General features: G+C 36.0%; 2 protein-coding genes across 5 annotated transcripts in view; one reads left to right on the top strand and one right to left on the bottom strand.

The window, feature by feature from the left end:
- Window positions 1-15,543, top strand: part of LOC127873620 (apical junction molecule-like) — a 176,048-nt gene that overhangs the window by 7,732 nt on the left and 152,773 nt on the right. The gene's annotated exons all lie outside the window — the stretch shown is intronic.
- The window catches only part of LOC127873623 (uncharacterized), a 56,837-nt gene that overhangs the window by 19,727 nt on the left and 21,567 nt on the right, over window positions 1-15,543 (bottom strand). The window contains exon 4 of one of the 4 annotated variants that reach the window (XM_052417509.1): window positions 10,621-10,715. The exons of the other annotated variants lie outside the window; for them this stretch is intronic. Within the exon in view, the coding sequence (XP_052273469.1) occupies window positions 10,621-10,715 (95 nt within the window). The remainder of the gene's footprint in view (window positions 1-10,620; window positions 10,716-15,543) is intronic. 4 annotated transcript variants of the gene reach the window in all.

Here is a 15,543-nt window from a genome sequence, read left to right as displayed (position 1 = left end):
CAGAATAGTTCATGTAAAACGTCTACAGATAATTTTCTGACAATTCAATCAGAAAGTTCCAAAACACCCTCACAACAAAAGAGGCATACAAAAACAAAAAATGTTCATGAACTTGATGCTATCACTCGCAATGTTAACCACACAAGTATTCAAAACCACTTTGTCTATGGGTATGGGCAAATAAATATCCAATGTGCAAGTATTAGTGATGAACAAAAACATCCTGACAGTGAACAAATGTCAAAGTCTACACAACAACACATGAATGTTTTGCATGGAATGGCTTTTTCAAATATAGTTACAGGACCCTTCCATCAATCTGATAGTAGATTTAGTTTTAAAACACGTGGTAGTCAATGCACAATAAATGCTTTATGTACTTTGATTTATGCAAAATATTCTCATGTTAAAACATCACAACATTTAGACCAGATACTCTGTGTTGGAGACCTTGTGTACAATAAAACAGTCTCCACCTTGGAAAGAGAGAACAGAACTATTAATAAGCTATTGTGCTTTCAAGAAATTCCTAATTGAGTGAATATTCTTGACAGACAAATAATTGTTAATAAATATGACATTGTTTCAGGTGTATGCATACAAACATTCAATAGTTCTCACATGCCATCTTTATACGAAGCATTCCATACTGTTTTTCATAAAAGTTCATACATGCTGATTATGACTGGTGTCATTTGCTCAGCAGTGTTCATAAAATGTGTGAAGTATTTTTTATTTGACTCCCACTCTCATGGTCCAGATGGTTTATCATCTCCAGATGGCACATCAGCCTTAGCAACTTTCAATAATTTAGAAGATTTAGTACTTTTCTTGTACTCTATGTATACAAGTATGCATATTGACATCACTGGAGGAACTGTATTGCTGCCGGTTGGATTGTATTGTGAAACAGATCATGACTGCTGTGAAACTTACGCTAAAGATCCCTCCAACGACTACACAAATGATGATATTGGTGTGCTTAAAGCACAGGATATGTGGATTGTTGGGGATACAAATGTAAACAATAGTTCTGCTACTTAAGAAAGAATGAGTCATCAAACAAAAAAACAATACTTTATGTAATGAAGAAACGTTTCCGCAAGTCTGTACTAAAGACAATTCAGCAACTGTGATAAGTAAATACTTTAATGATCAAAAACAGAGACATGAAATTCATAAACAAACAAAGAACATTGAAAAAAAAGCATATATTTCTTTGTACAAACAAAGACAAAGACAATCTGACAAATTTAGACAGAAAGAAAATGAATGTAGAAGAAATTTCAGATCATTAGCACAAAATAAGTTCATTGAGAGAAAAAGAACAGGGAATTCAATGAGAAAAGCAAGGCAGAATGAAGATTTTAAAGCAAAAGAAAGAGGCGCAAGAAGAACTAATAGGCAATCACCTACAATACAACTTCTTGAAAAAGAAAGAACATTTATTTCAAAGAAGAAAGCAAGACAGAATGAAGATTTCATAGCAAAAGAAAGAGACGCAATGAGAACCTTTAGGCAATCACCTACAATACAAATTCTTGAAAAAGAAAGAACATTGATTTCAAAGAGGAAAGCAAGGCAGAATGAAGATTTCATAGCAAAAGAAAGAGACGCAAGGAGAACCTTTAGGCAATCACCTACAATACAATTTCTTGAAAAAAAAGAACATTGATTTCAAAGAGGAAAGCAAGGCAGAATGAAGATTTCATAGCAAAAGAAAGAGACGCACGGAGAACCTTTAGGCAATCACCTACAATACAACTTATTGAAAAAAAGAACATTGATTTCAAAGAGGAAAGCAAGGCAGAATGAAGATTTCATAGCAAAAAAAAAAAAGGAAAGCAAGATAAGATCCTTATAATTTAGAAACAGAAAGAATAAAGAAAAACAATGTGGGTCAATTTTGAGAAATAAAAGTTTAGAGGCCATATCAAATCGAGTGCAAAAAGCAGCAAAAAGAAAAAGTAATGATTACCGTCAACATGAATGTATTGCTTCTAAACAAAGGAAGTCAGGTAAAACGATAAATGATTGCATTGATAAATTCCATGCAGCAATTGAGATTGGACCAATCTTTGTCTGCAGTTACTGTGAACAAACCTGGTTCCGACAAAGTGTTTCTGAAGCTACATGCCTGTCAAAAAAAGACAAGGAAAAGTATTTGACTACTTTGGTGTCTGTTGATGCAAAACAATGGATTTGTACTACATGTAAAGTAAATATCGCCCAAAGAAAAATACCAAAGCTATCAGTAATTAATGGCGTGCAGTGGCCAGTTAAGCCAAAAGAATTGGATCTTCACTCATTAGAGGAACGCTTAATTGCTTTAAGAATACCTTTCATGCAGATACGAGAATTGCCCAGGGGACGACATTTGTCTATAAAAGGAAATATTGTTAATGAACCTGTTGATATACACCCTGTTGTTAATGCCTTGCCAAGACCGCTTGATGAAAATATAACAATTGCTGTGAAATTAAAAAAAAATTGTCATATAAATCCTGTGCTTTTTCGGAAAATATTCGCCCATTGATTGTTTTAGCTGCTTTGGACTGGTTAATTAAACATAGTGATTCGTACAAAAACACTAATATTGCATTAGATCCAGATTGGAAAAGAACTGTTACTGAGTCCAACTCTGATGAAGCAGAAAAAAATTTGTGCAACACATCAGATAACTCACTACCTGATGATACTCACATTGAGTCTTGTAATGAAAGTGGATCAAAACAAGACCTTTATGATTCAGATGCTGAAGAAGTGGTTCAAGAAAATGTTGGAAACATTGACACTCTATGAGATGATGCAAATATTTAAAATAGAAATGCAACATTCACATTTGCACCAGGTGAAGGTCAAAGGCCATTGAGTTTATATCAAGAAATAGATGCAGAATATCTCTGTTTTCCTTCTATTTTCTGTGGTCAGAGACGATTGGATAACGATCAAAGGCTTGTTCCAGTTCATTATAGTGACATTGCTAAATGGGAATTACGCAGTAAAGATAGACGGGCTGCTAACAGTGTTCCAAACATATTTTTAAACTGAAGAAAATGCAAATGAAACAAATAAATGATAAAGTCAATCTTGCTGTTCGAAGATGCAAAGATATCAGCAAGAAAATTACTGTCATTCAGGCTAAAGATCCAAATTTCATGGACAATATGGTTAAAAAAAGTGAAGGCCATTACATATTCAAGCAACTGCGCAATTCTCCAGCCTATTTTTTGAAACAAGGTTTATGTCACTATCTTCTGCTGATACTGGGTGGCCTGATCTACTAAAAATGCTCTCAAAGTTGAATCTAGGCAAGGAATTTAATAATACACAGATTGAACATCTTACTTGGGAAGAAAAAAAAAAGCTAATGCAAAAAGATCCTGTAACATGTTCAATATATTTTGACCACAGGGTTCAGGAGTTTATCAACATTGTGCTGACAAGTGAGCATAAACCACTTGGTAAATTAACAGATTATTTTTACAGAGTTGAATTCCAACAGCGTGGTTCTCCACACATTCACATGCTTGTATGGATAGAAAATGCTCAAAAGTTTGGAGTACCAGCAATGAAGAAATATCTCTTTATGTGAATCAGTTTTTGCAGTGTTCTTCTAAAATTGATGCTCTTGGGTCCTTAAATGAACTTCAACTTCATAAACACCCAAGAACCTGTCGCAAGAGAGAAGACAAATTGTGTCGCTTTGGTTATCCATTGCCCCCTCTTTCTGAGACCATGGTTTTAGATCCTCTTGAAGAAGACAAAGACAAATACTATAAATTGTATCAAAATCTTCAAAAGAAAATAAATGATCACAAAGATGGGTATGATAAAACATATTAGGAGTTTCTCAAAACTGTTGTGCAGATGCCTGAAGCAGAATACATCTTCTTAAAGCGATCTCCTAAAGACATACGAGTCAATTTATATAATGAATCTGTTTTGAAAGCTTGGAAGGCAAACATAGACATTCAATTTGTTCTTGATTCTTATGCATGTGCGATGTACATTGTTTCCTAAATCACAGAGAGGTATGAGTAATTTAATGCATGCTGCAGCAAAAGAAGCCAGAAATGGAAATCTTGATATCAAGAAACAAGTGCGACATATTGGCAATGTCTTTTCAAATAGTGTTGAAGTTAGTGCCCAGGAATCTGTATATTTAGTTCTTGGAATGTCACTCACAAAGAGCACCAGAGATGTTGTATTCATCAACACTTCCCCTCAAAATCAACGTATTCAATTGTTAAAGCAAAAATCACTGCTTGATGAAATGCCAAATGATTCAACAGATGTTATGTCAGACATCCTCTTACAAAGATATTGTAGGCGTCCATCAGCTTTAAACAATTGGTGCTTACTGATTATGTTTCTCAGATCAACATTCATTATCCAGAAAATTTGCCAAAATTAAATGATGAAGAAAGTGAGGAAAATCTTATTGCAGATGATGACAAGGATTCTCATGAGTATGATGATGTCACATTTGGAACTGATGATACTATTCTTACATTAAAAAAATGGTGTAAAAATATGTAGAAGGGAAAATAAGAAAGTCATTCGTTATGTCCGTTTCAATAAAAAACTGATGAAAAAAATCACTTCAGAGAAAAGCTGCTGCTATTTTATCCATGGAAAGATGAAGACAAAGATTTGCTCGGGAAGTTTGATACTTTCAAATCTCACTATCTGTCTATGTAGAGAATCATTGATGCCAAATGTAAAGAGTATGAACATTTTGCAGATGAATTAGAGCTAGCTAGAGATGTAGTTGAAGCAGACTGTGATGGTTTTGATGACATTGCACCAAGTACCGAACAAATGGAAGGCGACACTGCTGAGGAAGAAGCTGTTGATTCTGATTCATTTATTTACTTTAATCCTGATAGAGTATTTGAACACACAGAATATGATATTGGTAATGAACTAGGTTGTTATGTTTTTGCTCCAACAACTGTAACAAATGAAAACATTTTATCTGAAACTGACTACAGAAAACTCATATGTAACCTAAATACAAAAAAAAGCAATTCTACAATCATGTCATTCATTTGATCAAAACCAGAGATGAGCCCATTTACACATTTCTTACCGGTGGTGCTGGCGTTGGAAAAAGTGTTGTTATAAAAGCATTGTACCAAACATTATATCGATTTCTAAACATGAAAGATGGAGAAAATGCTGATGACGTAAGAGTGCTTCTTTGTGCTTTTACTGGCAAAGCTGCCTTCAATATAATTGGCTCAACTATTTCATCAGCATTTATGCAAAAGTATAAGCAATCTGATCAAACATTTACTTGTGATAATTTGAATTCATTTCAATCAAAATATAGGAGATTATCAGTGGTAATCATTAATGAAGTTTCGATGGTTAGCAATTCCATGCTCTGCTTCATTGATCAAAGACTTCAAGAACTGAAAGGAACAAGAATACCGTTTGGTGGTGTAAGTGTCATTGCTGTTGGTGATCTCTATCAGTTAAAACCTGTTAGTGGAAATTGGATATTTAATGATTTAACTTGTAATGCTACAGCGTTAGCTTCCAACCTTTTGAAAGAACATTTTAACATTTTTGAACTAACTGAAATAATGAGACAAAAAGACGACCTTGAATTCTCCGAGTTACTCAACAGGCTCAGAGTTAATCAGGCTACAGATGTTGATATGGCAAGACTCAAACTATGTGAAATAAGCGTTTCTTCTCCTTTGTATGACATCAATGCCCCCCATCTCTTTGCAGAGAACTTTTCCATGCACTCTTTCAATGATTCCTTTATCAGTAAAATGGCCACAGAAAAAGTTATAATATCAAGTTTTACCAGCGTGGTTTCTCCAAAGCTTACCAGAGAAAGGCAAGAAAATGCAATTAGGACTCTGCCCAACGATCCAAATAAAACTGCAAACCTTCACAGTTCCCTAACTGTAGTTGTTGACATGATTTATGACTTAACTGTGAACATTCATACAGAAGATGGGCTTGCAAATGGTGCAATGGTAAGTGGGAGCAGTGGTCTAATGGTAGGACGCTGGCCTGGGGATCGAGAGGTCCCGGGTTCGAATCCCGCCCTGACCGCTGAAATTTCCTTGAGCAAGAAATTTATCCCACATTTGTTCCTCTCTACCCAGGTGTATAAATGGGTACCCATGAGGGAAATAAGTCAATGTGCCGTGGCTGCCTTGTGCGCCATATGTAAACGGACGACTTAAAACCCAGTGATCGGGGGGTAAATGTCAAAGTCGATTGAATCATAGTGAGTAATCAGACTATAAAAGCATGCCTTTACCTTTACCTTTAACGTGTGTTGTCAAGTATATTGAATACAAACAGACAGAAACCGCTCGTCCAAGCATTATTTGGGTTCAGTTAGATAATGAAATAGCCGGACAGGTAGCAAGAGTGAAATACAAGAATCGTGGATTTTATCATGCAGAAATTGATGCTAACTGGACACCTATTTTTGATATTGAAAGATCTTTAACTTATAACAGAAAAATATTCCAAAGAATTCAGTTCCCTTTACAGCCATCAGGAGGTCGTTCTGTGCACAGAGCTCAAGGAAGTACTTTAGACAAAGTTATGATTGATTTATCACAGCGCAAAATTAGAAAAGTTCCACATGTGCATTATGTTGCACTTAGTAGAGTAAGATCTCTATCAAAATTACAAATTTTGAATATCAATCAGCTTGCATTGCACGTTGATGAACAGGTGTATGCAGAAATGGAAAGATTGCGACAACATGCTTAACTTCAACTGTGTTATACACACTTGGAGCAGCTTGATTCAAATCAGTTTTTCAAAATATTTCCAATAATTGAAGGTATTTAAACTTGCATTTTGATGATATAAAGGTTGATCATGATGTACTATCTTCACACATTTCTGCATTTGCAGAAACACATTTATGTTCTAAAGATGCCGATGAAAACTACTCTATTGCAGGATTCAGTGTGATAAGGAATGATCAAAATGAAACAAAATCCTAATAGACCTCCACATGGTTTGATTGTGTATATTAAACAAGAACTCATAATTCTTAACAGCATTACTTTCCGTGATGATAACCTTGACAATATGTACCTTCATGTAAAAATTGGTTGTGATGAAAAACAAATTGTATTCATTAACAAAGCGCCGTCTTTGTCATTCACAAATTTTAAAGAAACATTTCAATTCCATCTTAGTCAATGTTTAAATCAATCTGTAGCTACAATATTTATTGGAGATTTCAACACTAATGCTCAAACAGACAGCATGCTCTGTCAAATAATGATCGACACCTATGCATGTAAACAGTTAATCAATTCTGCCACAACAGACTTTGGATCAACTCTAGATTTGATATTCACTCAACTTGAAGGTTTATCAGGTGAAATAGAAAATTATTGGTCAGACCATAAATTAATATATTTTGCTGAAAAATTTAAATAATCATCTGAAGAAATATAAATACTTTTTTGTTCTTTCACGTGCCTTATTTCAAGACTACAGTTGTGCATACGTATTTACCTGTTGTGGGTGTTTTTATCAGTGGAGACTTGGAGATAAATTGTTGGTATCAAAGAAATTTTATACATGCTGAAATTAATAGTTAAGAGCCAGTGCTCAATGTCTTAATATTTATTGGCACCAACTTGAACCAAGTTGAACACTGATTACTGATCCGTATATCTATATATACTTGGAGTTGAAACCATAATGGCATAACTACACTGATGAGACTGGAGTTGTTATATTTAACTGACTGGAGTTGCTCTCTAATTTTGATCATTTACTGGATCTGACAAAGAGTTTTTACTGGCACTAACTTGGAGTTGAAAACTGATTACTGATCCATATATCTATACACTTGGAGTTGAAACCATAATGGCATACCCACACTGTTTTGATCATTTATTGGATCTGACAAGGAGTTTACACTGGCACTAACTTGGAGTTGAACACTGATTACTGATCCATATATCTATATACTTGGAGTTGAAACTATAATGACATACACACACTGTTTAGACTGGAGTTGTTATATTTAACTGATTGGAGATGCTTTCAAAATTTTGATCATTTATTGGATCTGACAAGGAGTTTACACTGGCACTAACTTGAAGTTGAACACTGATTACTGATCCATATATCTATATACTTGGAGTTGAAACTATAATGACATACACACACTGTTTAGACTGGAGTTGTTATATTTAACTGATTGGAGATGCTTTCAAAATTTTGATCATTTACTGGATCTGACAAAGAGTTTACAATGGCACTAACTTGGAGTTGAACACTGATTACTGATCCATACATATGTATCTATATACTTGGAGTTGAAACCATAATGACATGCCCACACTGTTGAGACTGGAGTTGTTATATTTAATTGCCTGGAGTTGCTTTTAACATTTTGATCATTTACTGGATCTGACAAGGAGTTAACACTGGCAATAACTTGGAGTTGAACACACATTACTGATCCATATATCTATATACTTGGAGATACAATAATGGCATATTCACATTGAAGTGGAAATATTTTGTTCACTGATTTCCTTTCGAAATCATTATATTTTACTGGCACGGACTTTACTTGAACACTTGTTAATGATTCATATATCTATATACTTGAAAATGTAACATTAATGGTATATCCACACTGTTGGGCCTGGTTTTGCAATTTTAAATATACAGGATACATGATACTACTTACATGTAGGTGAAGTGTTAGCTTTTGGTATTTATATAGTTTTTGTTATACCATTAAGTTAAATGAACCAACATGACCTATAATCATTACAAACATTAGAAATCCCAAATGCTGTCACCTTTGTTGTTTGGATTGTGATCATGTTAAGTATCTACATAACTTACTTTCGGTTTCACATGTTGAGTACTGTCAAAGTGACAAACGCTTGTTTGAAAACCATGGTAGCCAGGGGGCGGGGCATTTTTCATTATATGGCTACAGTAAGACCTTTTTGTCATTCTACTGGCCACATTTATTTTCTGAGCTGTATGAAACTTGATCAGAAGATTTATCCCAATGATATCTAGGACGAGTTCGAAAATGGTTCCGCTTGGTTGAAAAGCATGCCTGCCAAGGTTCAAAGCATTTTCCCTTATATGGCTATAGTAAAACCTTGTGAACACTATAGAAATCACATTTATTGTCCAAATTTTTTCTCAAGATACCTTGTTCCTTATATTTCAATTGCAAACCTTGTTAACACTCTAGAAGCCACATTTATTGTCCAATCTTTATGAAACTTGGTCAGAAGATTTGTGCTTTCAATATCTTAGATGAGTTCGAAAATGGTTCTGGTTGGTTGAAAAACATGGCCACCAAAGGATGGGGCATTTTTCCTTATATAGCTATAGTAAAACATTGTTTACACTCTAGTAATATTATAGTCACGGGGGATGAAGTTCTACTTTATAAGGTAGCTAATCGAGCGGCCACGAAAAAATATAATCTGCAAGCATTATGGTTACCATCAACTAATGCACAGAAAGAATCGGCTTTCAATTTGATTTGATCTCCCCACTCATTCCATCCCGCGGAACCCTTAATTTTCCTAAGCAAGGTAATCATGCTATAACATGTATACAGCATTGCAGTTTACTTATATATTTTTCAAAAGTCCAGATAGCTTTATTGGTAGAGCAACCCAGGCCGGTATCAGTAGATGGTTCATGGGTGGTGTCTTTTTCGAATCCCGATCTGACCTTCGTAGGTTAACTTTTGTTTGCAAGGCTGGCAACTGATAGTGTGACAATCTGTTTGGGGCGGGATTTTGGGCTAACAGTTCAGTTCATCAGGTCACATGAAACACTTTAATATGACCCGTTTGTTGTTTAATTGCTTATTAACATAATAATTAAAAGTTAATTTCCTTATTTTTGATACCAGTCTTTACGAACTCCACGTTCTTCTGCTAGGAAGCGCCTTAAATAATTTAATTCAAAAATTATCTTTATTAAAGTTTTTTGTTAGTTTCTTCTAATAAACATTAATCGAGCTCGCTTTTAGGCTCTGTCTTATTTCATATTATGGCAATAGTATAACCTTGTTAACATTTAGAGACCACATTTATTTTCCGATCTTCATGAAACTTGGTCAAAAGATTTGTCCCAATGATATCTTGGATGAGTTTGAAAATGGTTTCGGTTGCTTAAAAAACATGGCCACCAGGGGGCGGGGCATTTTTCCTAATATGGCTATATATTGCTTTAGTAAAACCTTATTAACACTCAAGAGGCCACATTTGTTGTCCGATCATCATGAAACTTGGTCACAAGATTTGTTTAAATGATATCTTGGATGTGTATGAAACTGGTTCTGGTCTGTTGAAAAACGTGGCTTCCAGGTTGTTCACTAGTCATGAAAGTTGGTAAGACATTTTGTTCGAATGATAGCTTGGGCTGCACAGAACAGGTCAGTTCCTTTCCTCTCAGGTGAGCGACCTTGGGCCTTTCAGGCCCTCTGGTTTTAATTGTATTCTTGTTGCTGTTTTTTTACTGGAGATTGACGAACTTCATGTATGCCAAAATCTGTGAAAAGGCCCCTTCAATAGTTATATTGATACATGTCGTCCTTAAATGCCATAATTACTGTATTCTCACCTGAAAAACGTTCAGAGCATGGTCGATTTCCAGAATAAATTCATTCAGGCTGGTTGTCATGCTTTGTAGGGACGCGATACTCTGTTCGAACTGGTCTGAAAGAGACATAGGCGGTATAACAGCATTATCACGTACAACATTGGCTAACCCCAATGCCATTAACCATATGTGTTAAACGCGTAGTAGTAATACAAAGTATGTAGTTTATCACTTGTATTACAATAATTAGTGACAAAAACCACCTGCCAATATACATTTAATTAATAATGTTTGTATACACTCAATATATTTAACTCCACAATGATGCGTTGATTTGAACATACGAATATTTCATTCATTAAAATGAAAATAAAATAATTCGATGACAAAAATATCGTCTTCTCTGAAAAGTGGTGTTTTCCTTTTTTTATTAACTACCATTCAAAATAATCTTCATAAACTCATACTAGTATCATAGCCTCGCTTCGACCAACTTGATTTGCGATTGCTACTTTATATAATCCCCAGCTGCTTACGTAGTCGATTAAGCTCGTTTGCGTTACATTTAAAGTTTTACTTGGTATAATTAGTCATAGTGATGTAGTGGCTTATTTAGATGTTGAGACATCGTAATCACTTGATCAGTAGTAAAATTTATCTTCCTTATTGGAATGAAACAACCTATTGTTCCGGGAAATATCCTATTGTGTTTAATCAATTATGGTTGCATGTAATGTGATAAAAAAAAACATGCGAAAAGACCAGCTACCGCGTGTAATAAAGAAAAGCGCAAGAATAGTCTTTTTTTCACTTGTATATCAACCATTTGTATAATCAATGATACCTGTTATAGCTTCTTTATTGTTTTTTTGCGTGTAAGTTATAATGGGATGTTTATTTGTTTTGTTGGTTCAAAGCGTGTTATACACATAAAACATGTATTCCAATCCTGGCGCAAGTGAGCATGGAGAAAAAAGTTAACAAGTGTAAAACGAAGACACAACTATTAAAAAGTTATTATTTTATTATATATATTTAATAAAAACCTTTCTCAGAACGGAGTAAACCGATTTGTTCCGCAAGAATATTCTTCCTGTCTATAGAAGCTTTGGCCTTCTTCGCAAATCCCCGTGCACACATCCGCGTGTCTCGAGCCTGACTGCGCATCTGTCCCGCCTGGCTCCTGCATCCGGCCTCGCCTTTGAGATCCCCCGCCGCTAGGACGCCTCCTCCAGCTGTGAGCCCTAGGCTTAGGCCGCCTAAAATCACGCAGTCTTTTATATATAAAACTCGTTTTGGGAAAACTGGGCTTAATGCAAGTGAGTTACCGGTAAGTGTAGTACCCGCTTAGCATGTGGAGTCCGCACAGGCTTATCAGGGAAATTACGCCGAAATTTGGAGTTTCTGGTGACAAGAGACTTTCTTTAAACGTGTCGTCGCTGATTCGGTTGTTCGGACTGCACAGGCTAATCTGGGAGCACGCTTTACGCGCATGCATTAAGCCCAGTTTTCCAAGAACAGGATTTATATAAGTTGTGTGTGTGTTTGTATTTCGAAGTTTTTATGGTTCTTTCCGAGCCAAAGGCTACATTTTGTGTAGTGGTGCCGGACAGTGCCCCAGCACTCCTACTTAATTGCCTAACTGGAGTCACGAAAGTTGGAATGACGTTTTAACTACATGCTAAGCTGCGATTTCCAGCTAGTTCGTTGTTAATGAAAGTTTTTTTTTCAATTTCGGTGTGGTCTTGAGTTGTGGGGTGGGCGGCGGGGAAGCCGGAGTTACCCGGAGAAAACCCCGCCCGTTCGGTATGGCGACCACCAACCAAACTCACATGTTGTCGGGAACGGTCATTGAACCCCGGGTCGCTTACTTTACAATACTCATATAAGTTAAAGTTTATTAAACGGTCATGATCACACTTTTGCAAAAGGACAATTTTCTACAAACAATGTTATAGTTTAATAAAAACAAATATATGAATTGGGGTAGTAATAAAACAAACTAAATAACGCTCATGATTAGCAAAATGTTAAAAATACCGGTTTGGTTTTTGGTTGTTCCTTAAATGAAATGTATAGGTCAAATATCAAGCATGTGTATCGCTTTGCATGGAGAATGAATGCATAACTCAAATATAGCGTTTTCAATACGCTGAAAATTTTAAAACCATGAGTTGGGCGGTGGTAACGTGTTTAATTTTGATCAAAGAACTGCCATGTTCGAATTCGTGCGGAGTAAAAAAAACATGATATCAAAAAGAAAATGCAACTATCTGTGAACAAATGAGTCGTGTTCTGAGAAAACTGGGCTTAATGCATGTGCGTAAAGTGTCATCCCAGATAAGCCTGTGCAGTCCACACAGGCTAATCAGGGGCGACACTTTCCGCTTTTACGGTATTTTTAGTTTCAAGGAAGTCTCTCCCTACCGAAAATCAAGTTTAGGCGGAAAGTGTCGTCCCTGATTAGCCTGTGCGGACTTTCTCAGAACACGACTCAAATCTTTTTGAGTGATGTCCAAGAGCGCACATTTCTTAATGTTGCCCAACATAATTAATTATTTATAGATAAATGAACACATATAATTACTAGTTGGCGATCATGAAAATGAAAGCGTCCACTTCGATAAGAGCATCGCTCTGTGAAAACCAGACTTAATGCATGTGCGTAAAATGTCGTCCTATAATAGATTATGCAGCAATACACAGGCTTATCAGGGACGACACTTTCCGCTTGTATGTTATTTTTCGATTAAGGGAAGCATCTTCTCACCGAATATCCAGTTTTAGCGGGTTTATTGATGTTGATGATGTTAAGGAATTTATGTGAAAAAAATAAATACGCTGAATCACTTTTTCATATTATAGCTTAGAAATTATAGTACTCTAAATCTAACAAAATAAAAAGGCTTACCTGTAATTGGCGCTAAGACTGCTCCCACAACAGACATCACTATTCCCCCGATGCCCGTATCCTTCTTCTTCACGCTCTGTCGTTCAAGCTCTCCGGCTGTTTGATTCAGTCTCGTCGCGTCCTGGTTCATGGTTTCGATATCCGAGTAAATCATGGCAGTCTCTAGATCAATATCTTCGATTTACGTCATTATGTTTTCCAGACTCAATTGGTCACTCGCTAAGCTCTCGTCATGTTGTTTCTTTCGTCCCCTGCACAACTCGATATGCCCGTGAACGACCGTTTGCGTTACCAGTGCGTCGTCGCGCACATCTCTCAGTTTTCGGCAGATCACATAAAAAGCCGTCTGCATGTCTCAAACGTTGACGTCACTGGGACCAACGGCTGACATGAGTAGTTCTTTCTGGACCAAAATGACCGCGCCTTCTTCTTCCATCGTGTTCTTGAACTTTCTCCAGCACGCCGTCCACATGGAATCCATCTGCTTTAGAGCGGCTTGGATATCCGGGTCAAGATTGACATCAGACGAAAACTTCCTCAACTCAGAACGCATCTTTGACAGTGCCTGAATTGTATTAAGACCACAAGTCTCGGTCTGGGGGAAAATCGGGTTTAAAGTGCATTTAAGTGGCATCCCAAATAAGTCTGTTCAGTCCGCACAGGCTAATCAGGGACGACACTTTCCGCTTAAACTTACTTTTCGCTGAGAAGTGACTTCAATTAAACAAAAAAATACCGTAAAAGTGGAAAGTGTTGACTGCACAGGCTTATCTGGGATGACACTTTACGCGCATGCCCTCAGCCCCGTATTCTCAGATCAAGGCTCATTCACAAAATGTATACCCAACCTCGGGCCTTATGGCATTCTAGTGACCGGAAGGCTGCCACAAAATAAGGTATATATTAGAACTTATATCTTATTGTGCGGGTTACTTTCACCAAGTGTTTAATATACGATTTGAATAATAAATAAAAGTGAACTCATAAACGGGAAAGTCATCCATTACTTGCGTGTGTAAAGTATTTTTTGTAACAAAAAAGTAAACTTGCAGAAAATATTTTTTTTAAATTACACGTTTCGCAAAACAACAACATATTTTATAAAGTATTATGAAAACAATATCAACTATTGCCGTTTTATTAAAATACATTGGTCACTTTCTTCGAATAATCATGTATTAATGAAGATGATATAATATTGATCTATAAAAGACAATGATATCGTGTTCCATATACATGTACACAAAAATATACTAGGTTAATACTTTTTCTCATCTCTTAATAGTCTCTCGCAGTTTTTGGGCCTATACCGGTAAGACATATATCAAAGAACATACCATGTGATGTAAATTATTATGATAACAATACATGGGAGCGAAAATGGGTCTTATGTCATAAGCGCCATGTATAGCTTGAGATCAGTCTAGTCAGAAGATACCGTGTCCGCTAATGAGACCACGCAACCTTCGTGACATTAACCCATTTATGCCCAGCGTCTATTAAAAAAAAGCCTTGGCAAACAGCGTAGACCCGGATGAGACGCCGCATGATGCGGTGTCCCATCAGGGTCTGCGCTGTTTGCTTAAAGGAATTTCTGTAAGAAATATTCTAAATATAGAAATAAATATACTAGACATCCCTAATTTTGGAAATAAATTGATCCAATTTAGAAGGATGGGAGAGTCCACTAGGAATACATGGGTTTAAGCGGACAGGCTGCTCTGGAGCTATACTTGCCGCAAATGTAAACTTATGCGGCTCATTTATACATCTGTATCAATAAACAATACATCTTTAAATTACCCGTATATGTGTATATAATGGTCAGCATTACATGTTGTGCAGTACAACAACATATTTTATAAAGAAAAATGCGATTAATTTAACACCAAATATTGACGTTTTGTTTTAGTAATGTGGCTCGATATCGTTAACATCACGATTTATTCGAAAAATATGTATAAATAAAGATGACATAACATTTATCTATAAATAACGATGAGGTTATGTGGTCTATATACATGTACAGAAAA

Source organism: Dreissena polymorpha, chromosome 3 (genome assembly GCF_020536995.1).
Source record: "Dreissena polymorpha isolate Duluth1 chromosome 3, UMN_Dpol_1.0, whole genome shotgun sequence".
NCBI classification, from domain to species: Eukaryota; Metazoa; Mollusca; class Bivalvia; order Myida; family Dreissenidae; genus Dreissena; species Dreissena polymorpha.
Note: the sequence above shows the minus strand (reverse complement) of the source record. Positions and strands in the feature narration are given on the sequence as shown.